General features: G+C 42.6%; 1 protein-coding gene across 15 annotated transcripts in view; it reads left to right on the plus strand.

The window, feature by feature from the left end:
• The window catches only part of FOXP1 (forkhead box P1), a 338,282-nt gene that overhangs the window by 154,170 nt on the left and 160,048 nt on the right, over positions 1-24,064 (plus strand). For 4 of the 15 annotated variants that reach the window (XM_050313029.1, XM_050313039.1, XM_050313040.1 and 1 more), the window contains exons 1-2: positions 7,540-7,829; positions 18,135-18,316. In XM_050313029.1, the coding sequence (XP_050168986.1) occupies positions 18,146-18,316 (171 nt within the window). In that variant the 5' untranslated portion in view covers positions 7,540-7,829; positions 18,135-18,145. The other 11 variants (XM_050313031.1, XM_050313038.1, XM_050313037.1 and 8 more) reach the window with 8 other exon arrangements.

A 24,064-nucleotide genomic window follows, 5' to 3' on the forward strand; every position in this document is an offset into this window, starting at 1 on the left:
GCCAGTGGCAAGGTGATACAAACAGTGCGTGCAACCCTCACGCAGTCTGTGGCCAGGCGAGTGGGGGAAATGAGGGTGTTTTTTGTGCTGACATGAAGAGGCTGCAGCTGCACCAAGGACTTCTCATGCTGTTCACCGGGCCCGTGGCTCAGGCCAGATGTTTTGCTGAAGGAACTTGACTAATAGCTGGACACATCAGTAGTGGGAGATTAGCATCTCTGTAATTTAAAGTATTTTCCATCCTCCTCTCCCCCAAGTATACTGATGTTCAAGTCTGCCGGAAAGTGCCTGTAGTCTTGCCTTTTTAGTCAGGAGTGTAGGAGAGTGACTGTTTTAGGTGTCTCTAGATGCCCAGTTTGCTGGATGGTGCCGAACTGTGGGTACATCACATTGCCGAGGCTGTTCCATATATATGTTCCACGCAGATATTATGCCCGTTTTGTGAGTAAGTGTCTGTGGAGCTGCTTGAACACAGATTTTTATTACTGCTTGTGGGAGTCAGAATTTTGTACTCTTGCCTTCCAAACCGTGTTCCATCCAGCAAGCCCTTAAAGGCTTGCGAGACCATCACCTTTGCATATTTTGTCTGAAAAGTCTTCGCGCGTAGTTCCGCGTGCCAAAAGCCGCATACTATGTTTTCCTAAAAACTGCATTCGAGTTGCCAAAAAAATTGGTGGGAACTTGCAATTTCCGAGTTACAAGTTCACACGCCAACTGCGAAAGGAGAAAAGCCGACGTGCGAGGTTTTGCAGAACCCTGACTGTCTCCCTTCCGGCTGAGCTCTAGTCTGTGCTCCCACCGGTGTCGTGTGTGCCGACAGCCGGAGCAGGCACCGGGGCTGGCGGCTCCCTTCCAGCATGTGGGCAGCCCGAGCGGCACAGGAAAGCGGGAAGGGGAGGAAAAAAAAAAAAAAAGGAGCCTGAGATGCAGGCTCAGATTGAGGAATAATTTCAGCCGTGCCTTGGCGGATGGGAAATTGGGTTAGCTTGGTCTTTGGAAAGAAGCAGGTTGGGCAATGAGGAAGGAGCGGATCATCAGTGGAGCAGGTGGTCGTTTACAAAACACTCAAATCTTTTTATGCATTTAGTAAGTCTTGAATAACAGCTATGAGAGATCCCTTCGCTGCTGCCCATGCTCCCCTCTCAATTACATAAAATAAGTTTTGTGCATTCTGATTTTAGGTGCTTTAATATTTTAGGGTTTAACTTTCTTATTTTGTTTTTTTAAGTCTTTGGCGGTTGCATGTTTGACATGGTTTTGTTATCCTAGATGTTACGTTATGATCTGGCACACAGAGCATTAATTCCTTTATCAGCTCTATTTCCTTTACAGTTGTTCGTTTAATTGAGCTCCTCTGTGTATTTTACAAAACAAGATGCATTCATTACAACTTGCAGACCTCAGATAGTATTGTAACATGTTTCAGAAAAATAGCACTTTTGTAGATAGTTGTGGAAGTTGGGTGTTTGGTTTATTTTTCAGATGATGGGAGGAAGCAGTAGCAGAATTCTTGCATGCATAATCAGTCAGAACTTTCCAGAAGCTCTTTATTCTAGTTATTTTCTTTTAAAGCTGTGTTTACTCTAAGAATTCGGCTGAGGCAGTTGAAATATGTGGCTGCAGTGTAGAACAAAATACACTGTATGTTTTGTTACTCTCCTTGTTCTGCTTTGACTTGTACAAACAGTTTTAATCCAAAGGAAGAGATCATACGGTCTGTGACTGTGGTATCGTACAATCCAGTTTAGGGTGCAAATTACCCTCTTACAGCACATCCTGACACTGAATAGTCTTGTCTTGAATAGACTGTAAATAGAGAGAGTATATCCTTCTCTTTCACAACCCTGAGGAGCAGGAAGCCACATGCCTTAGCTCTTCAGTGTTCGGGAGCCAGCACATCTGTGGGACCATGCACCTGCATGTGGCTGGAGATGTTCAAATACTGTCTTCAGTGCACACTTTGGATGTTAAACACACACTGCTGGTTGTAAACGGCCCCCACATGCTGCTGGGGATTCAGCACCAAAAAGGCCACTTACTGAAACACAGAGCAGCCTCTGCCAGTGATGGACCCTTCCAGTCCAGGGCTGAACAGCCCTTTTTGGAGAGGTCACGGGGCCACGGTGCTGTCTGTTGAGAGGCTCTCTGTCTCACTGGCATCATGCATGGAAAAGCTATGTGGAACCACAGGAGTGCTCACAGTTGCCCACTGTCGTTGGTCAAGGCAAGCTGGAGAGGCTTCTTTGGTGTCTGGTAACTCCTCTCTGCTGTTGAGCCCTCTCCCAGCCATCTCTGGTGGTGGCTTAGAGGTGGGCATTGCTCTTCAGCCGTGTGTGAATGCAGAAGAAGGGTATTAAGAGCTTGGCTTCCCGCATCCTGACTCGAAAGTAGGCATGTGTGCTTTTTCTGGTGAGTTAGAAACAAATCGTTTTCAAGAGAGCTTTTTTAGGGAGTTTTCTCAGGCACAGGATGAAATTTTGAGTGGAAAAAATTCGCACTTTTTTTTTCCCCCTCTATTGGGCCAGTGTGATGAGGACCAACTGTATTTCTGGGCGCTTGGGATCCATGTGCATGGCTGTTGAGGAACATGTGCTGTATGTACACATCTCCTGCACAGAAATGTGGTGGGGTGGGATCCTTGCTCTGGACCCAGACTGGAGCTGTTCCTGGGAAAGAAAACACCAAGACAAAACTGGGAGGAAAGCACCTCTTCTGTCCCATCTGAATGATGTGGAACTGGTATGTTGGGTACTTCAATAGCACGTGTGTGTGTGTGTGTGCATAAGCTTTCACACCAGTGTGCACAGGCACATGGTTGGTTTCCCTGCTCCATTGTGCTGCCCTAGCTGTAATCTGAGAGACATAGCCCTTGGACAGGGCAAGGCAGGGAGACCATCTGTGTTTCCACAAAAGCTTAGCTAAGTGCATTTTTCATATTGTGTTATGGGCCTGATTCTTGTGGGGGGTTTAGATGCTCTCAGTTGTGGGCGCTCAGCATTTTTGCAAGTCACCCTGCTCAGAAGTTGGTGGTTACATTTTTTTTTCTGAATGGGAAAAAGCATTTTTCTGTTTGCTTCTCCATAAACTGAAACCACTAAAGAGCCCTTGCTTAGTTTTCCACACAGAAGCACACACTGATGGAAGCACGAGAGGGACTGCATGTCTTGGAAGGCTTGAAGTGTGTGAAAACAAGGAGTCCTAATGAAAAGCGTTTTGCAACTTAATTGTAGTGGGTGTGCCTTTGTTTGTGCAAAGAAATGAAAGTGCTGGAGGCCGAAGTGCTTTCTTTATCCTCAGAACAGTGAGCAGTACAAACTTCCCTGTCCAGTTCTGCCAAGGTGCCTGAGAGACCTGCAAGTCCCTACAAGGCTTTGGCTCTCTGCTCACAGGGACCCATCCCATGGACTTGGAGCCTTGAGCCATCTGTCCTCACAGGGCTCCCCAGAAATACTGTGTTTTCCATGATGGACCTTTCTTGGTCTCCAAAGTGCCCTTCTTATAAGGTGTTTTGTTCACGTCACAGACTCACTGCGTTTGGGGAAGTCAGCTGGTCCTTTGCAGTGGTTTTGAGAGTCATGACTTGCCCTCTGGGTGGATCTGCCCATTTCCATGTAGCCGAGATTAAGCCTGTTGAAGGCAAAGGGTTTGTTCCTCCTGCACACTGCCTTGAACCCCTTTGGAGTAGTCCATGAATCCCTTCAAATCTGGTGCCTGGGGACCAAACTCCCTGCTGCCTTTCTGCTTCAGCCTCCTCAGCTACCCCGTGCCCCACAGAAACGCGATCCATTTTAAATAGATGCTGTTTGCAGCATCTTGGACTTGCTGTGTGAGGATGAGAAATGTTAACATAAATTCTTTAAATAACATCTACTAGTGTTGAATGCACAGAATTATAAAACATTTTTATATTCTGAGACTCATTTGCATCTTCACATTAAAAACTGTGGTTTTCTTCTCAGGGAACGGTTGCGAGATCTGATTTGTTTTGAAATCAAAGCTAAATTTGTGTTCTTGCTTTCCTCTTTGCCCTTCATTTGACAAATTTTTCTTGTTCTATAAATACAGAATTGTAAACAAGGGCTAATCCTTAGCAACAACCTGGAAAGTTAACATTTCTCTCCAGCTCCTATTATAATTAATTCAGACACTCTGAATATGATGTGATTTACACATAATATTCCTAAGGCCAGGAGGTACTAATATCTTGTTAGAGAACTGAGGAAAAGAACACGCTTTTGTGTGTGCCATATAACATAATTGCACTGCATTTTCTTTCATGAGAAGATGTTTAAAGATGCTTTTTACTCAGCATTTGAAAAATGAAAGGCTTCTGCTTCTGCATTTGGCTGAAATAGTCTTAAATGTGTTTTCCCTCCTGCAGCAGTCAACATTGTCAAAACATTTTGCAAAGTACATTTTAATAATATGGGTTAGGACCATCATTATATTAATTTAATTCTCTGTGTAGGTAAATTCGTAAGATGCTTCCACTTTGTCATAAAAGTTTTTCACAGTAAACATCATCTGTTTTCCCTGTGCAAAAAAAAAAAAGGAAAGAGATAATCTAGTCAATGAAAGGATAAATCCCTTGCGTGAAAATCATGAAAATATAGCTTGAACAGTCCTTCTCTCATGGTCCATCGTTTTATTTTATTTAATTTTCATTTAATTTTGTTTCGTTCTGTTTATATTTGTTCGGGGAGTGTTTTTGTAGTGTTAATCTGTGTAAGCCACATGCAGTTGAAAACTGCAACTCCCGAAAGGCTGTGATTAAAACATTATGGATGTGGCAAACCACAAATGCAAAAGGAAGTTTACATTTAGATTTTCTTCATAAAATATTTTATTCAAGTTTTGTAATACCTTGGTATCGTGGTCAGCATTGCCATAAAAATTCTGTGTTATATGGAATGATACAATCTGTGAAGCATTTCCCATTATGTAGACACCATGTCTTTAAATTATAGCAATTTCTTAAGATTTTAAAGCAAAATGAGCTCTTAGAAGTGTGATTAATAGCAGGGAATGAGGCTAACACTGGGTCATCAGTGGCACTCCATTACAAAAAAGGTTGGACTAATAAAAGCATCCATCTATTTGACCAATAAAGCATTTGAATGATATGCTTATAGTTTTTATCATAGCATAGTTACTTTGTACTGAATAAACTGTGATTTTACGTGCTGGAAAAGGAGCGTGGAACAGGCAGCGCGGCTGAGGTGAGAGCAGTTGCCTCAAGTAGGGAAATATCAGGACTTTTATGTGAAGCTTGATGTTTTCAGAAGCCTTCAGGTTGCGGTGTCTAAATTTTTGAAGCTGCTGTGAAATATCTAAATCCCCCGTGACCTGTGCCTGCCTGCCCACAGTCGTTCGGTGAGGCTGGCCCTCGCTGTCCTGCAGGGAGGGGAGAAAGGAGGGTATTGTGTGCAATCATTAATTCAGAGTTAAGTCCCCGGCAGCCCCAGACATCAGAAATACTCTGCTGCAGCACAGGAAATGGGGCAGCACTTCTGTTTTCCTGGTGTGCGGACGCCAACCCCGTCCTCGAGTCGCACCTTTCATCCTGCCTGCTATTATGCTGTCAACCTGATGTATTTAAAAAAAATAGGCGGTTGCCTGAACAATACTGCATTTGGGTTTTATTTAAATACCTGCCTTATTAGTAGGTTGTACTGATTTCATGGTTTTGAACCGGGTTTTTCTTACTACAACAAAAGGCTAAATATTTTCTGAAAAAGAAAACGGAGGTTCTTGGCCAGCTGTGGATGTCCAGGATTGTGCTGTGAAAAAAAGTACCAAATATTCTAAAACTTGTGAAAAAATGATGAGGGGGGAGGCTTCTGGCCATCATGCTGTTTGCACATGAAATGGCAAGGGAGGGGAGATTAGTGCCAGGGCCAGCTGTGACCTTGGGATCTTCATGGATTCGAAACAGGGATGATTTTCCTCAGTGTGTGGCAGTGGTGCTGGTGCTCATCAGTGGTGAACCAGGGAGGGGCCATGGAGCAGCTGGGAGAAGAAAGGACCCGTGGTATATATAGCCCACAACTACATCCTCTAACCCCACCCGACTAGTACAACATCTTAAAGGGCTTATTTTACATAGGAGAGGGATGAAGAGACTTCTGGAGGTCACACTCAGGGATTGTGTCGGGGAAGGAATGTAACCCAGAGCCCTGGATTAACCTTCACAGATAGGACCATCCGTCTTTTCTCCCTGTGCTTCAGATCTTTCCCAAAATCCACGTTCAGGATAGAGAAACTACAGAAACCTTCCCGGAGGAATGTTGCAATAGGCAACTTCTTGAGTGGTACAGGGATGAGAGATGGGGAAGGAAAAGCTTTCTGGAAGGTGGCAAACACAGGGAATTTTGGCATCCTGAGCACCTTGAGGACTAGTGTCACAGTGCCTTGGGGCCAAGAGAGGGATGTTGAGTGGGGGCTCGTTGGGGGCCAGAGGTTTTGCTTGTGAGAAGACATCCACAAGCCTTCTGACCCCCTTGGGTTAACAGAAAGGAGCTGGGATCTCTACAGAGATCAGAGAATGGTGATGGGAGGCAGAAGCAAAGGAGTTGAGGATGGGAGAGAGAAAGGAGGAGCTGGCACGGCCATGGGTGTATGTGTAAATCACACGTGTCCATGGTTGTGCCGGGCAGGTTCTGTTGTGTTCAAAGCTGTTGTTTTGCTTGTTTGTTCTAGGAGTGAAATGAAAATTTTGCACCCCACCTTTTGCAGTTGTTGGTTGTTGTTGTTTTTTTGGTTGATTTTTTTTTTTTTTTGAATGCAAATGGATCTTTCACATCAGTGGTTTGGCCGGTAAATCTTGTTTTGTGAAACACTTTCAAGTGTTTTCAACTCCTTTCTTTCCCCTTTATCAGAACAGATGCACAGCTCTCTATTTTTCCCCGCTGCCTGTTGTCTTGAGGTTGCACAGCCAGACTGCAAAGGCTTTCTTGTTTGTTGTTGTTGAAGGGGAGGAAAAAACCCTGGATCCACAGAAGAGTTAACAGGATTTCACTTGATCTGCTCGTTTATGCAATGAGTAATGCGAGGTTGGTAACAGCAAATTGTTGTTTATAAGCAAACATGGCACTGTGTAAACAAGAAGGCCTGGTCCCCAACTGGTTTGATTTCATGGTGGTCAGCAGCTGATGCATGTAACGTACAACCTTTCTGCTTCTCGAAATGTCAGAAGAATGACTATTTGTTTGTCTTGAGTTCTTCCCAGCTGTTTACTCTGTAATGCATTTGCCTCAACCTTGATTCCCTAAGAGTGGCCCCTTTCTCCTCCCTGCTCTGTTTACATTAGTCCTGCCCCGAGTGTCACCTATGAAATCTGTTGATTATTCCACCTGGTTAATGTTAAATTGCTCTTGCAAGATGATGTGTTTGTTCATAAACACAAATGCTGGGCCCCTTGTTTACTGTACCCATGGCAGCAATCAGTTATTAAACAAATATTGCTTTGTTTGCGGGTGTGAGCAGCAGTTTATCCTGCAAGGTCTGGAAAAAAACCTTTAAATGCTGGGATTTTGATAAAGGAGAAAAAGGGGAGCTTGTCCCTGGAATGTGGCTGAAACTCACTTTGGTTTGCTTTGCTTATCTTTAACTTGGGTGAAGGGGCTAGAAAGATTAGCAAGTTGTTTGGTTTTTCCAAGAGATTTCCTTAGTGTAATGATATCTATCCAGTTGTTTGCTTTTTTCAGAAGGGAGAGAGCACTCCTGCAAGACGACTAGCACAGCGGTAGACGGCTGATGGCTAGAAAATCCTGCATGGAGCAAACAAGGAGGTAGAAGGTCTAGGACAAAGATATAGGGCTATGAACCAGGTAATCACCCCAAAAGTACAGCCTTGCGTTCTATGTCAGCGTTTGGTCGGGGGCTTTTTGGTTTCCCTCTTTTCTCATGTTGGATTTTAATTGATGCATGTGCCCTCGATGGAGTTGGAAAAGGCAAAGCTTTCACTTTTATTTCTGAGGAGATCTGAGGAAAATGTGTTTTAGAAGCAGAGCCGTTTGAATGGAGAGAAAATACCAAATTTAAAAACGTGCTCTGTCGCTCCTCTTCCTGCAAGTGAGATGACAGAGCTGCTTTTCTTCTTTTTATAACTGGAAAACTGCGTTTACATCTGCTAATTTCTCTATGCTGCCTGTTTGTTCTTTGGTTTCTGGGAGTCCTAATTAGAGAGAGCCATCCTGGTAGTTGTTGCTTTTGGGTTGTTTTGAAAACGAACAAGAAAAACTCGCTCACACCATCTTTGTTTTTCAGAATTATTGTTTGTTATTGTTTCTGAAGGGGGATTGGATTTCAAATGCCAGAATTTCAAATGCCAGGCAGGACCTGTTATCACTAACAGTAAATTGTTAGGGCTATGCACACAAAAGGAGTAAACTGTCTTTGAGTGACCTTGAGAAAGAAATGTTAACTTGAAGGTGATGTCTATTCCTGTGTATGTGAATTTATTTGTTAAAATATGAAGGTGTTGTCTGTTCCTTTATACGTGAATTCATTTGTTAAAATATCTTGAATATATGTTTATAAAAAGCTTTTGAAGGATAAAATTTAATAATTGTCCTTCTCATCCCTTGGAAAAGCAAGCAACAAAATGTGCATAAAAATGTGATCTATTGTATTCCCTGGTTCACACCAGTGATCCAAACATACTGGTCGTTTGGGCTGCTGGAGCAGTGTCGGGGCTGGAGGGGAGCGGGAGGTACCTGGAGTGTGTAAGTGGACAAGCTGGTCGTTAATTGACTCGTGTTACTGCGATGAATCAAACCTTCACTGCCTTGGACTGAGTGAAAATAGTGAAGTGAAAATGGTATTGTGCAGAATTATTAGAGTTGCACCTGGCTTTGAGGTGGTTTTTGACTTTTGGAGCCTGCTAGACAGTTCAGATATGCTTTAATGGAGATGTGTGTGGAGGGTGGGAGTCTTAATTCATCTACAGCCAGCACTCGGTACAAAGTTTGGTATCATCTTGTTGCAGCAAAGCTGCTTCTGTCTGGCATAAACTGACTGTATTTACTAAATGCAACTTTGGTCTTTTATTTGGTTGAATGCTCACCTGTTTTTCTGCGAGACAGACTGCAGGAGTTTATGTTGCAAGCTCGGAGCAGTGTGCATACAAACAAATAAGTCATGTCTGTGAGAACAGCTCTGCAGTTTCTGTTCCTGTTCTGCTCAGAGCAGTGGGGAGCCCCGCGCGCTCTGTGATGCCCAGGCTGGGATGAGCAGGTGGGTACCTCCCTGGGGACACCAACCATGGGGCCAGCACCGAGGCAGCTCTGCAGCCTCTCTCACCGTGCTGCAGTTGAGTCCTTTCCTCTGGAGGAGTCCTTTCTCTAGTGCCATGGTGCTCGTGTCCATGCAGTAGCAGAGTCATGTGGCACAATGAATTACGGCTTCTGGTTGGCTTTGGGGGTTGGTTTTTTTTTTTTTCTGCTGCTCACCATTCCTTGCCTTCCAAATAAATGATGATCCCAGTGATGGTTAGGATGATTTCTGTCAAGCTCATGGCTGAAAGACAGCTCTCCCCGAGAGAGAGGAAGGAACCTCACTCTGCTGATGATGGTATGTAAATGATTACATCATATTTGCCAGTCGCTTGGAAGTGGCCCAGCTCTAGCAGCTATGGCATGAGGTTCATGCTGAATATGGATTTAATAGCTGTCAAGCTGAGAGGCATAGATTGAGATAGAGCTGGCTTTGCAAAGGGGGTTTGTTTATCCAAGGTGAGACTGGAAGTTACTTGTGTGCATGTGTAAAATTAAGGCAGAATGCAAAGATCTGGTGTGGGTAAAGTTGAGTTATCCATCCTCTGCCTAATACTTTGGGTCTTACATCATGGAAAGGAGCGAGACCTGTTGTCTTCACAGCTTGGTATGTTTTAGTGCTCTAGTTTTTCATAGGGACCAACTCCAGCTCTTTTGAGTTGAGCATATGGCAACCTTTTAATGTCTGTTTCAATTAATTCTTCTTGGATTTGCTTGATCTCTGTTGTTACTGTTTGTGGTCAGCAGCACGCTCAGCAGAGGAGATTTCCATAGGGTAACTGCACTGAATGGTGCTCTGAGACGTTTAAGTTGTTTGACCATGATTTCACAATAAGTCAGTGTGGCACAAGTGGGATTAGGCTCCTGATTCTCCTTCCCTTCTCCTCACCACAGCTGTCTTAAATTTCAGCTCCTGCAGAGCATCAGTCAGCCTTTCACTGAGATGCCTCCAAATGATTTCAGGTTGCTGTGGCCCTGGCAATACATGCTGGTGCTGGAAAGAAGGAACCCAGGCCACACTCACCAACAGTGAAAAACGTGCCATTGTATATAGTTAAACAAAGTTGTGGCAGCCTGCATCTAGACAGGAATGGGTGAAGCTGCTGTTTAGGAGACTGGGGAGTGGCAAGTGGACTTAAACCCTGCTAATAAACCAGGCTGGTCACCATCATGACCCACAGGGAGGAGGGAAGGTAACTCATGTCCTTCTCCCATTGGCCAAGGTGATGTGCTCAAGCACTTTGGGAAAGCACTGGCTCATCACTCACTAAATTTAGTTACAGCCTCACACTTTTATCCTCCTTGACCATTTCTTACCTCTCTCTGCATCATCAAGTAGCTCTACCCCAGCACTGGGAGGGCAAGTAGCCCTGTGTAAAACAGGTGCCAAGGCTGTGGATCAGCCCTCAGGGATGCTCCAAGAACAGTGTGATTTGTTTCCTTTCCCCAGGGAGGCTCGGCACATCACCTCTGCGATGTGCTCAACCTCCGCTGACCCACGGCCTGGGACGAATCCAGCCGAGGTGAGAGTGTCAGGGCTGTGCCTGTGTCAAGAGGCAGAGCCAAGGGTGCGCTTTGGGTAATCCTGTTTCCTCTGGACCCTTTATTTCCTAAGCACTAAATGAAATTTCAGATTTTAGATACGTCTAGACATATACAGTGCACGATAAAGTTGATAATACATTAATCATTTTTAACAACAGGTAATATGCATAATTTATGGTGTTACAGTGCTATCTTTTTTGATATTTATGATGGATAATGCTCAGTTTTTGCCCTCATATTACTGCTTTAAATTATACCACAAGAAAATTAATGAGAAAGTAGATTTATGGGTTTCATTTGTTTGTCAATTCGGAAATTAATTGGGTGTTAATTTTAGCCGTCCCTCATCAGACCAGGTCTTTAGTATGTGTGCATTACTTTGCATTCATTGAAGCCTACCTCCCATTTACTGTGGGTCACTAGCTTTGCATACATTAAAATAGCCCTCAGGCTCATTCTCTTGATTACTTTTTGAACTGCCATGCATTAGAAAATTTACGCCTTTCTGTTATAATTATGAAAATTCTCTATTGGAAGATGGTGCTTGCATAACAGTAAGTGTACAGTCGTGCTCAGCGACGTAAGATCATATAACAAATCCCAGTACGTTTTTGTTCTAATCCTAGAAAATAGCACTCTCGACAATCTTTGTTGTGCGAGTTTCATCCTTTGAAATTTCAAGGATCCATTTTAATGCATTGAATTACCTCTTTAAGCTGAGGAAATATCAAAGGATTTCACCTCGTCGCTGTCTCTTTGTTTCCTCTTTCCACACATCCCGTGCGTGTTCCTCCCTTGCCTTGCTCCAGGTTTGCCTCTCCTCCTCCAAACGCCGCTGTCAGACGTGACTCAGCATCGCTTTTCAGGACAGCCGAGCCTGATTCGCTCTGTTCCTTACTATTTTGGTTGATTCTTAAATATGATCCTTAATTGCACTTTGAATCCCCTTCGCCTTTCTCCTACTCGTGCACAATTCAGCAACCACCAGTAGTGTGTAGGCGAGTGGCCTTCAAAGGGGTAAGCATGAAGTTTTATCCAAAAAGTACCCTAATGTACTGACAGTTGATCTATAGTTAGTTAGTACATAATTATACCTAAAATACACCCTGTCAGCAGGATAAATGACGGCTACTGAAAACTCTAAAAGCATGACGGGTGTTCACCCATCTGCAATGACGAGAGCGGAGGGGTTTGTAAGTTGAGAAAGGCTGGTGAGTTCAGCATGATCTGATATACTTAAATCGTGCCATATGTTGGGATGGCTCTTTCTAATAGTCGTGCTAACCACAAACACCGGCAGGGAGAAGTCATCTGGTCCACCTGGCTAGTTTGGACTCCCCTCCCCGGCGTTCTTTCTGCGCTTAGCATGGTGGCAGCCCTTGAGCTGCTCGTGTGAAGCTGGCTGATTCACAGTTAATTGTGACATGGTGTAATTTAGTAAATGAGCAGCTGAACATCTGTACGCCTTCCCCCATGGCACATCAAAGCCTTACCTTACACAAGGCTTTTAATTTCCACTGGTGAATCCTTTTTCTTTTACTGAACTCATGGATGGCGGGATGGTGCTGCTGGCTGCCTCGCCGACCTAGGCACGGGGTGTCAGCTGGAGGAGATGGGTGTTTCAGCATCGCCTGGGGGACATGAAAACATGTTCCTGGAAAAATTCAGAAGTGGTGGCAGGATGCGGAGCCTGAGGTGCTTTCCCCAGCAGGGCACTTGCTCCAGAGATACCGGGACTAAAAGAGACCACCTGTGAGCTGGGCAGGGGTCTCCTGGCAAAGGTGGTGGTCCTTCTTGCTGATCCCAAGCAGTGGTGGGAGTGCCAGGCTGGTCCTGTAGTACCTTTGTCCCTGTGCTGGGGGCAAGCAGCAGCTTTGCTTGTGCTCTGTGTTGCCTTGCTGGTCACGCTCTGGAGCGCACTTCATTTTCAAGAGGTAAAATCCTGTCTTTGCAGTGTTGTGTTGTTGTGGAATGCTTCCAAACATTGCTTGTTTGGTGTTTTATTTTGTTTCTAGGGTTTTTTGGTTGTTTGGTTGGTTAGTTGAATTTTTTTGGTTTTTTGTTTGGTTTTTTTTTTTAATTGCACAGAGAAGTGCTCTAAAGTTAGTCCTGAACCTGTTTTGGGGAACTGCTTGTAACAAATATGTAAAACATTTAATTATAGACCATGCACGTATAGATGCTATGCCTGCCTGAGAAGTTCAGGCTAGATTTTGTGATTTGATTGCTCCCTTAAAACTGGTTTTACCATTAGGTCTTCTGCCTATAAATGTAGAAATACATTTTATAAATCTGTGTTGTGTTTAATTTACATGTCCTTTCATGGCTGGACCAAGTTCTTTAAGGGCATTTATTCTGCTTCATATAAATAATTGATCAGCCAAGTTAATTTACTTCTGCCTGACTTGGTCAACCTTAATTAACTGCCCTGGAATAAAGACTGAACTTTTTGTTACCTCAAAATCTTTCACAAATGTGGCAAAGAAGTGTTGTTTTATGACAACATTTTTGCTCTAGCACTGGTCCCAGGGGACAGAAATGCTGAATGATCTTTATGTGTGTGTATATATATATATTTGTAAACACCTCCAAATACTAAGAGCTGAAATAAAATCATCAGCCTCGGAAGAAACTTTGAAACACGCCAGCTACATTGTGAATCTGTAGTGGGTTGAGTCTGCAAGCATATTAAAACAGATATTAAGGCCCAGAAGACCCTGGGGACAGTGTTTTAAAGGTGATGAGATGCTTAAAGATATAGATTGGTGCTTATTCAGGAGTCTTAAAATTGTCTCACCAGATGCCTCCGTGTATGGTGAGACATCTAAAGACATCTGAGTATCAGTCCCTTAGTCCTTCAGACTTGCAGTGGGTCCTCATTCTGACAGGTGCTTCAGTCAGTAAATCCTCCCTCATGCTGACATTAAACAATGCTACTTAGTCTTTAGAAACTGTACTGGTAGAAGAATTGCAGAAATGGCACACTTCAGCGCCCACCTCCTGCCTACTGATCTCCATGCTGAACCTCGCTCATCTTAATAGTCCAGTGGAGCTGAGATGTGTATCTGCAGCATCTGGTCTTTGCAGTGTTGTGGACTTTATGGACTTGGATTTAGTGGATTAGCACAGAACCTTTTCAAAATTAGGATTTCTTTAGGTTCTGTTTTTAATTCTAAAAACATCAGCGTTGGAATACTGAGATAATTTTGATTCAGACAAAGTTAACATCTGACCTATGTTTTCTCAGTTTTGACCATGCCCTTAAGAAATTGGGTGTCACTTGCTTCTGTCGAAGTCATGTGGAAGATGATTAGGTGTTGTCCTCCTGTTGACAGAGTGCCATCCTTTGGTTCCTCTCCTCTGAAATTTTATTCCATTACCTTGAATGTAACATATTCACCAAGGAGATGGGCCCAGCTGTAGGGCTTTGACTTTGTGTTTGACTGTACATCAAAGCTAGAAAAGGTTTTGTGCAGGTTAAATTGGGAATCTCAAGAAACTGACCACTCTTTGGAAATTTTTAAACCAAGCTGACAGTAAGTCACATCAGACCAGTTCTTTTATTATGTGCTCCCTGATTTCAGGATAAAGTTTTACAAGCTGTTGTTCATACTGCAGCTTAGCTTTGGTCCCTTTGTATGGGAAAAAAACATCTTGTGTCTTTTTTAATAATTCAGAGTCTTTCTGTATCCCTCATAACATGAAATACCATAGAATTTAGAGAGAGAGAGAAGAAAAAGATACTTAACACTGGTAAGAACCCACATATTTTAAGCTTTAAAATGATATTTTCCTTTGCAGAATTGATAGGAGGATTATTCTGCCTTCTACAACATGTGAATTGGACGTGCTCTTTTGACATTAAATTTCTTCAGTCAGAACATGGTCTCCTGCCTGTCACGGAAGCATTTGTAGGGTACTGTATTTCCTATAATAAATGGTTATGCATAACAGCTTCTCCAGCACTATTTTGGTTATTTAGGGTTGTATTTAGAGCAGAATCACAGTTTATGATACTAGACCTGGAGCTTCAGTTCAGTTCCCACAGAACAATCATGTTGCATCAAGTCAACCTTGCTTTGCTTTTTTCTTTCACGATTTTGAATGACAAACTTCAGTAATAGGCTCCTGTAAGGCCGTCTCCGCTGTGCTGGGAAAGAGACAATTATCTGAGCCATCCTCGGTGTACGATCACCTCAGCTCATTTAGGTGTGCTCAGAAAGACAAATAATAATCATTCTTGCAGAAAGCTCTCGCAGGTTGATTTTCATGACATGACACTTAATGATCAAACCAAACTGTGATTATTTATGTCAACTCACATTTGACTGCAGGGAAGGAATAAACAGTTTTATCTTTTCCCCTTGAAATTTCTGTCTCCTATCAGAGGTATTTTAGCAAAGGGCTTGTGTTTTTGTACACGCATCCAGCTGAAGTTATGTGGAAGTTGACCACTTGTAAATGGTTGTTTTTAAGGCAAAATTTGCTCACAGATGCTCACTTCTGCATGTAAAATTATGTTTTGCAAGTTCAAACGTGGTCTCTTGGCAAACTCAGTTTCCAGCCTTATTTCTTTGGTAGCTGCTGCTCTGAAGGGTGGTCACAACCAGTGGAGGGGCTGGGGCCAGCCCTGTGCAGCTGCTAAAATAGGGCATGAAATTTGTCATGGAAAAGGTTTTCAGGAACTATGATCTTTTTGTGACCAAATACAATAAATAATCCATCTTTTTCTTAGTCCTATTGGTAGGAAAAATGGTAGCAATTTCTACTGGTTTTCTTTCTTTTCAGGAACATTTTTGCAGTTCTAGAGACAGTAAATAATTTCTGGACCAGTTTGGTTGTGAATTATTTTCTCTGTCCTGGAGATATTTTGCTCAGAAGGGCAAGCCAAACAGTTGTGATCAGGCAGTGATGGATCTGCTCCTCAGTGGTGCACATTCTTCTTGCTGCTGTCAGAAGCACCTCGGAGCCTTGCAGGTGCTTTCTCTGACTCTCCTGGTAGTTTATCCACGTTCTTGCTTCCAGTTTGTTGCATCAGAAGTGTTGGAAAATGAGATGTACTTCTTTACTGTTCTGGCACATTGGTTTTAGCATCTCTCACAGGGTCTGCTGGAGGCATCTTCCACCAGTTCTTTAGCGTGTCCTTCCTCTGTTGGCTTTGGTCTATGAGGTGGGCACATGCACCCACCATAATTGTGGTGCATCAAGACAGTCAAAGACATGAGTCTCTGGGTTTAACCTGCTAACCAGTCTTTCCTGGTGGTCATCCTTCTCCTCATCTGCCTGCTGAGATAAATTAGCATAATGCTCCATTTTCTCTAGTTGAGACTTGACCTCAAATTTGGGTGGAAACTGAAAATTATTACATCAGTTCTTTCTTCTTGATTTATCTCTGGTTAAAAGAGGTATGTCCTTTTTAGTAGTGTAGCATATAAAAATTGCATGGTATACCCTTGAGTGACTTGAGAGCTGTCTGGAGACTCTCACTCCTCTCTCTTCTTCAGAAGCAGCCTGTGCCATGCGGTGGCTGCCTGGTGTATGGTGTATAATCCAGCCTTGCCTGTTAGATGTAAACACTTATTTAGACCTTACCATGCTTGTGGGCTTTTCTTACAGTGCTGAAAATGAAAACCACACCATGTTCAGTCTGTGTTGGAGCAGGATCATGTTAAAACCCAAAAGCATTTCCTAGTGGTGTTGGGAAAGCTGTAGGTTTGTTTAGATCTTTGGGGCTTTTACAGGGGAGTTGACAGAAGCTTTATAATGAGCCCCTGAGCCCTTTTGTCCCCTGGCATAATTCGAAGATTTAGCAAAACAGATTGAAAGAAGCTTCCATGGACCAGCTGAAATTTATTTAAATGTAATCAAAATGTCTGAATCTGTCCTACTCCCGCCCATGTGCTTGGGCGGCCCTCAGCGTGAATATATCCCGTCATGATTGGAGCAGGGTCTGGTTAATGAGTGGTTTGTCCTCCTTGGACATGAGTGGGCAAGGAGTGCTAACCCACTGCTTTCTCTTGCCCTTTCCAATTGGTGTTTTCCCTTACATATTGGAAGGGAAGGGATCTTCCTTCTTTTTTTTGATTTGGGGTAGTTACTGAATTCAAACAGGTTCTTCCTTGAATATAAAGCACCTTACTTTAAGGTAAACTATCCTGCACAGAGGCATTTGCCTCACGTGTGCACATGGTGAGTTAGTGTGGAGTAGGAAGAGTGCTTGGGACACTCAGCATGGCTTTCCATACCCCATCTCACCTGGATAAGGGTGAGAGGAGGAGCACAAAGGGAGGGAGGGATGTGCTGGTGGACAGGTTAGTGGCATGTAAACCCTGGAACGTGTCGCTTTGCAGGTGGAAATACTTATAAGACAACTCATCATAAAATCTCCAAGGTAGCACTTTGCATACGTGCTTTGTTTGGGGGGGGGGGGTCTTGTGCACAAATGCTGATGTTAGTTCCTGAAAATGTGTGAATCCCAGGAGTTCTGGGGTAAGGAAGTGGGGGCTTGTCCTCATCCTTGCTGTGGGGCTTGTGACCCACTGACTGTTGATGAGCACAGAGTGTAAAGCACCCAGGGACAGGCATCCACCAAGAGTCAGTGGAGAGGGCTGGCTGTGATGCTCTGTCACTGCTAAGATTATGTTCAGCCAGATAACACAGGAGGCTCCTCTCTGTAGTGCCACAGAGCATCCAAATTCAGACCAAATCCATAGCCAAAAATTTGGCCAGCGAGACTAATTCTGTGAGCAGTTGTAGCAGTTTTCCCCAAATGAAAACTGATGATGTCCAGCACATCCCAGACTCAGCCTGAATTGCTTCAGAGTAATAAAAGGTGCTAGTTTGGCACTGTCATGGTGTGAATGGAAACCAAATCAGTGAGTGCTCTGCTTCACCTCCGTGCCCCTACACAGCGTATATCACGTTTTTGATATTGTCCATCATAGGTTTCCAAGAGTGACTCATCGCTTTCAAAGGAAAGCATCCAGATGTAACTAGAGAAATTTAATTATGGATTCTGTGTGTTCGTTCAAAAATATTTTTTTTCTCTAAGGGAAAAAAGATGTTGAGCAAATAATACTATATTTAGAAGAGAACTAACTTACTAAAATTATAGCTGTACCAACGGATAAATAAACATAAACTAGTAGCATGAACCATTAATGAAAGATAAATCGTATGAAGGAAAATGACATATGTTTACAGTTTTGGCAGGATTTAAAACAGGGCATGTCTCCTTATATACAGCAACTGTTTTAACAGCTGCTTTTTTTTTTTTTTTTTTTTTTTCCCCCCCCTTCCCCTAAATTATTTCAGGTTTTTGAGTCATGATGCAAGAATCTGGGACTGAGACAAAAAGTAACGGTTCAGCCATTCAGAATGGAGCGAGCGGTGGCAACCATTTACTAGAGTGCAGCCTGCGGGAAGTGAGATCAAACGGCGAGACACCTTCCGTTGAAATTGGGGCTGCAGATATAGCACATCTTCAGCAACAGCAGGTACTGTAAGATGCATTGCAAGTTTCCTACCTACAGAAAAAGCATGAAGCATTTAACCCCCACTCCCAAACCTTTGCCAGGCAGACGATGCTCTCAGGACTTGCCTGTGATGTTCTGCGCGTTTTTTCGTCCGTAGGGGGTTGCGGTTCTTAATGTAAAGGGAAAGGTTGGACTTCTCTTCCAGGACTCCTTTTTAATCATTCCCTGGAAACACCCAAAGATCAGGGCTTGCTTCCATTGCCTGAATGTGTTGAGTCTGGTGGCAGTGATTGGGTGAACTGCTGTATACAAATAACTGGTTTCCAAAATATGTCGCTGGGTGGAAAATGCACTAACGTTAGGTTTTGTTTTTGCAACAGATTTTAATATAACCTAGCAACCTCTATCAACAGAATGTTTTCTATTAGTGAGAAAGGCCGTGGAGGTATCTGCTGTGCAGAATGTCAGAGTAAATAAATAAATACATCCCATGTCAGTGCTCCTCAACTCAGAAGAATCACAACCAAATTGTGCGTTTTGCCTTCGTATTTTAATTAGTGTATTTTCTGGGAAGTGACCAAGTTCACAAGTGTAAATTAGCTGCATAATACGTTTTGGCTTTTTCTTTTCCCTGATAAAATTCTGAAGCCCTCTGAGGAAATTTTACACCAAAGTGCTGGGCATGTATCATTAATGTGTTTGGGAACAAAGACTGCAGCAGAGCCATGGTGAATACACTCACGCCTAACCCTCAGTTTCTCTAATGCAATAAGGATTCTTAAAACCCTTTAAATAAGCAATTGGCAGCTGGTTAAGACTCCCCTAAGTGTACAGTGATCTTTTTAGCAGGTTGTTGTGGAGAAGAAAAAACCTGTGCTCAAAACAAAGCAGAAGGAAGGCTTGGGGAGGAGCGTGGCACCCCATTTGCCAACCTAAGACAGAAAGCTGCCATAATTAAACAAGTCAGAAAAATGGATGATACTAAATGCACAGACTTTGGTTGTTTCAATCATTTTCATCCTACAGGTTTTTACTTGAAGTGAGAATACCATCAGTGAGAAAATCACAGCCATGCTGAATTCATTACTGCAGTAGTCACACAAAACCACGGATAAAATTTCAATAACTGCAGGCCACAGTTGAGTAAACAGTTGCACTGAAACTTAATTCCTGTTGACTTTTCCCTCATTCTTTGCCAGGGGCACATTCTGATTCGTAGTGCAAAGACAACAGGGGTTACAGCTTTGATTAATATAGGACAGTATAAGAGGAGTGGAACAGTAAAATGTGTTCAACACAAAGGTCTTGTCTTAAAAAGGCTTCATATCAAAATGAGTTAATTACACTGCGTTTTCCATAGGAGCACTATGGAATTTTCCAGTGCTGCCTTGTGCAGAGAGAAACGGGGAGGGGGGATCGTGCAGACATGTGCACACTGTGGGCCAGAATGGCTCAGACCTCTGCTCCTACCACCAGTTACTAACCCTGTGCCAGGGCTTCTCCGTAGCCATCCAGAGGGCTCCTGCTGCCTCAGAGAACGTCGTCATCTCGTGTGTAATGGGTTGTGTCATTCAATAGCCGCCCATTCGATCGGTTAAGGAGTGGCACCCATTCATTCCTCATTTCACTGGTCCTCCAACCCTCCCCAAGCCGTGCCCAGCCAGCCCAGTGAGAGCAGAGCTATGGCTGGGGATGGGATTGCCAGGCTTGGGATTGCTTTCACGCAGCTCAGATTTTAGCTTGGGAGTTTATTTATCCTCTGCCAGTACAGTAAATGTGTTTGGGGATCTTGCTTTTCTCCAAGTTCTTAAAAGACCTTTATGTTCTGTGTTTGAATTCTGCTGTTAATTGGTTGTGATGACTAACTTCTCCATGGAGTTTATCTTTTATGAAGCAAGTTGATGGCAAAGTTTAAAGCAGGTATTAGAAATTAAAAAACAACCAGCAAACCCAAACCTGATAACAATAAAAGGGTAATCAGAGCTAGCATAAAAATATCAATCTTGGTGTTTGGAAAATATTTTTAAACGCTGAAAAGAAGAAAACCCCGTTGTTTTCAGACAGCTAATGCAAGCATTTACAGATACACATACAACATGGAGCATAATGTTTAGATGTTTCTCCGTATACAACATATGCTCTCAGGTCACTTAACAGAATGCGTTCTACAAAACGCTTCTTCAATACAAATGAATGAGTTCTGAATTAAACAGCTATTTCTTAAGAGCATTTCATTCAAATCTTTTCATTTTGCCACCTGGCACTTGTTTTGTCTGAAAAAAAAAAAAAAATTAAATTGGTGGGTAGTTTGAGCTTTGCTACCGCGATTAGTTTTGTATTCCCGTGATGAGAGTGGCAGAACAGCGAAACCTGGACATAGAGTGGCTTGTGAAAGCATCTGTGCTGAATTTCAGGTCACATTCTTTGTGAAATTTATGCATTTACAAGGACTAATAGCTTTGTTAATATGAGAGAAGAAAACAGAAATGGTTCAGGTTTTTTTTTAGGAAGTTTTAATGAGTTTGCAAACTTGTAAATATTTTACTCTGGAAAAAATACGGAGTACCACAGATGTTCATATGTTTGCAGGAGCAGTGTACGGTGTGATCACTCTCATTGTAAGTGCAGGGAGGACTTGTAGGACAAGTTTTACGCTTCCCATGTCATGTTAGGGTGATTCTGCCATGCAAGGAGACAGAGAGTGATGTGATGCTCAATTATTTTAGCATTAGCAATCTCGTAAAATGTACTGTTAAGCTGGGAGTAGCAAACGTGGGGATGAGTTCTGCTATGTGTAATAAAGCCAAATAGCTCCAACTGATGTTTATATTTGTAATCGTGAAGTAAGAGCCAAAGCAATACAAGTGACTCTTCAGGGACAGTATATCTATGAAAGAGTTGGGTAAAAATGCAAATACATAGAGGAGAAGTCGCCCCCGGAACCAAACTATAAGGGAAGGAAGACCTTTTCCCTCAGTGTTTTGGCACCTGCTGAGAGTGGGAGAGGTGGCCTTCCCACTGCTGCTGATTCCACAGGTGCAGGAGGTCAGCATCTCATGGGAATGGTTGTCAGGATGAGGTAGAATGGATAGGGTTTTGGTGACCTCCTTATAAAGCCTCGAGTCAGAGTGAAGGTTGCCTGGGTCGTTGGACTTCCTAAAAGAGATTGGAGTGGGCATTTGGCATGGGATAAGGCAGCGGGGCTCGGGAGATTCCTCCTAAGCTTCCCACAGAGACAGAACCAAGGGATGGGTCAAAAAACCTGAGAACAGGATACCAGGCAGTCTGGCAACATCTCTTGGCTCTGAGGCATCATCAGAGGCATCTGGGAGGTGCAAAATGAGTGTCAAAGTGATCCACAAGCAGAAGGTCAAGCTGGGCAAGGGAAGCTTGGGCAGAAGGTATGTAATGATGGGGTGACTCTTCCCTACCAAGCAGTAAAAAATAAAGACTCATGGGGACAAACTGCCTTTTAATGTACATGATCACAGCTGTAGTTGCTTCAGTGGTTTCTGACGTCTACTCAAATAGAAGGTTTGATGCCTCAGCCAGTTCTTTTTTTTTTTTAACTTTTTTTTTTTTAAGCTTATAAAATAAATATTATTTATTGCGTTTTATTTTTATCCTCAGGACTATTCATTAAAGTGTTCTTCGCGTTATTAGCAGCGAAACAAGACTATGAATTGAACAAAGAGAATGATTACAAAGTTGAATCCTGATGTATAGCAGCAAGACACCAAGCGCTGTGTTGCGCGGTGGCAGAAATACAAACCTCTCCACATCAATAGCAAGATCCACTTTGATACCGTAACTTCAAGTACTGCCCCATGAGTATAAAACTCAGTATCTTTGTCTAATCCAGAATGCTTTTGAACTTTGAGGAGGTATGACTTTAATAGTAATTTGTTGACAGATTAGCTGCAGAGATTGCAAAGGGTTTATTTTGCAGAACTGGCAGGCTCGTATCAGTGTTCTCTTAAGGAAAAAAAACACACACTGCTGTTTTGCAATTGCTTGCATTTATTGACAACCTGCGCTGAGCAGGCAGAATTGGAATGTTTGGGTAATGTAAACCTATAGCTTGTCTGATGGAGCCTGGTGTACTTTTAGGTAGTGCATAGATTGCTTGATAAAAAGGGTTACAAGGTGACTGTGTTTATGACAAACTGAAGTAGCAACACAAACGCAACTGGTACATGGAGAAAGAAGGAGGAGGTTTATATAAAGAATTGTGGGGAAGTTTCTTTTCTTCACTTTGTCTTCGAGCTGAACTATACTGTAATTATGAAGTGTCACTTCAAGCTTTCTGAAGAATTAAGATAAATACTAGTTTTGCCATGTGTCCACAAAGTGAGGAAAGAAAGGGGTTTTCCTTGAAAAAAATTGGTGGCATTATATCCTGTTTGGTACTTCTATTCCAGTAAATGTATACAAATGAAAAATACAGTTTTCTTCACATATAAAGGAATGTTTGATAGACAAAAGAAATTTTAACTAGATTCTGGTGTTGGTTCCCAAGTCAGTGACTGAAATTGGGGTATTTGTGGTATCAGTGTGAAGATGCCACTCTTGGGCCCTTTAGCAGTAGCTGTTTCATGAAATGTTGAGGTGTGAAGCATTAGATTGAGGGAAGAGAACTCCAGAGGGAATATGTGGGTTCTTCAAATGGTGTTCATGTTCAAAGACAAGGGGAATGTACAAGAAATGGGGGATTCGTTGTATTATTGAGAGGCTACTTTAATTGGGCAGATTAAAAATATTTGACTAGAAAGAAATCTGAATATATCCCAGTGTAAATGAAAGTAAATTTTTTTTTTTTTTTCTACATCAGTGAGTTTTTTCTTATTTCTGAAATGTATGAGGAGAGGTTACAAACCGCATCAGGAGTTTTACAATCCCATTGATCACGATGTGGACTTACCTCTGTAGAGCAAAACTGCTAAATTAGATCCAAGATAAAGTCTTTGTTTCATATTGACATAACTGGGTTAGACCAAAATTGTTTGTTAAGACTTTGAGGGAGCGTCTGTGTTGAGTCATTTCGTCCGAAGAGACATAAAGCCTAATTATTAAACTGCTGTTGCTATTGAAGGAGCCATTTTAAAGTATAGATTAAACTCCATGCAGGCTACTGGATTGTGTCTGATTTTGTATTGTAGTACCCTGATAATTGAAGATTACAACATGGTGAAAAGATGACTGCCTTTGTAGAGCTTGTGCTGGTTCATCAGAGAATGTGAAAAACAACTTTATGCTCTTGGTAACTCCTGTGTTTTTATCATTCAGACTTTTCCCCCAAGTTCTCCCATCTCCCAACATTGAACGGAAGGTGACATGATGTCTTTTTAGTCATTCAAATCTAATAACTTTTAATCTGAAGGTTAAGTAGTGAGATATAAACTAAGAGACGATAATATCAATTTTATGTTCACTGAAGGGCACAATATACCTCTTTCTAGTAGAGGGAAAATTGTGCGTAAAATGTCTTTTGCTTTTCAATGGAAAAGCTGTGGCTCTGAGAGCTTAGGAATGAAGCAGCGCTGGAAAAATTAAATAAGTTTTAACATAGGCTGGATACCTTGCCTAGATTTTAGAATCAATGATTTTTTTCCCTAATAATTCAATTTTTAGATCCCTTGTCAATGAACCATGCTGAGAACATTCACACAGCGTTCTGTATCCTCACTATTACTAATGTCTTTGTTATAACTACTTATTGACATCAACAAGCCTTAAATTTTCTCTAACTGTTGAAGGGTAAGGGGAAAC

This window comes from Myiozetetes cayanensis, unplaced genomic scaffold (assembly GCF_022539395.1).
Source record: "Myiozetetes cayanensis isolate MyiCay16 unplaced genomic scaffold, myiCay2020 scf18, whole genome shotgun sequence".
Lineage (NCBI taxonomy): Eukaryota > Metazoa > Chordata > Aves > Passeriformes > Tyrannidae > Myiozetetes > Myiozetetes cayanensis.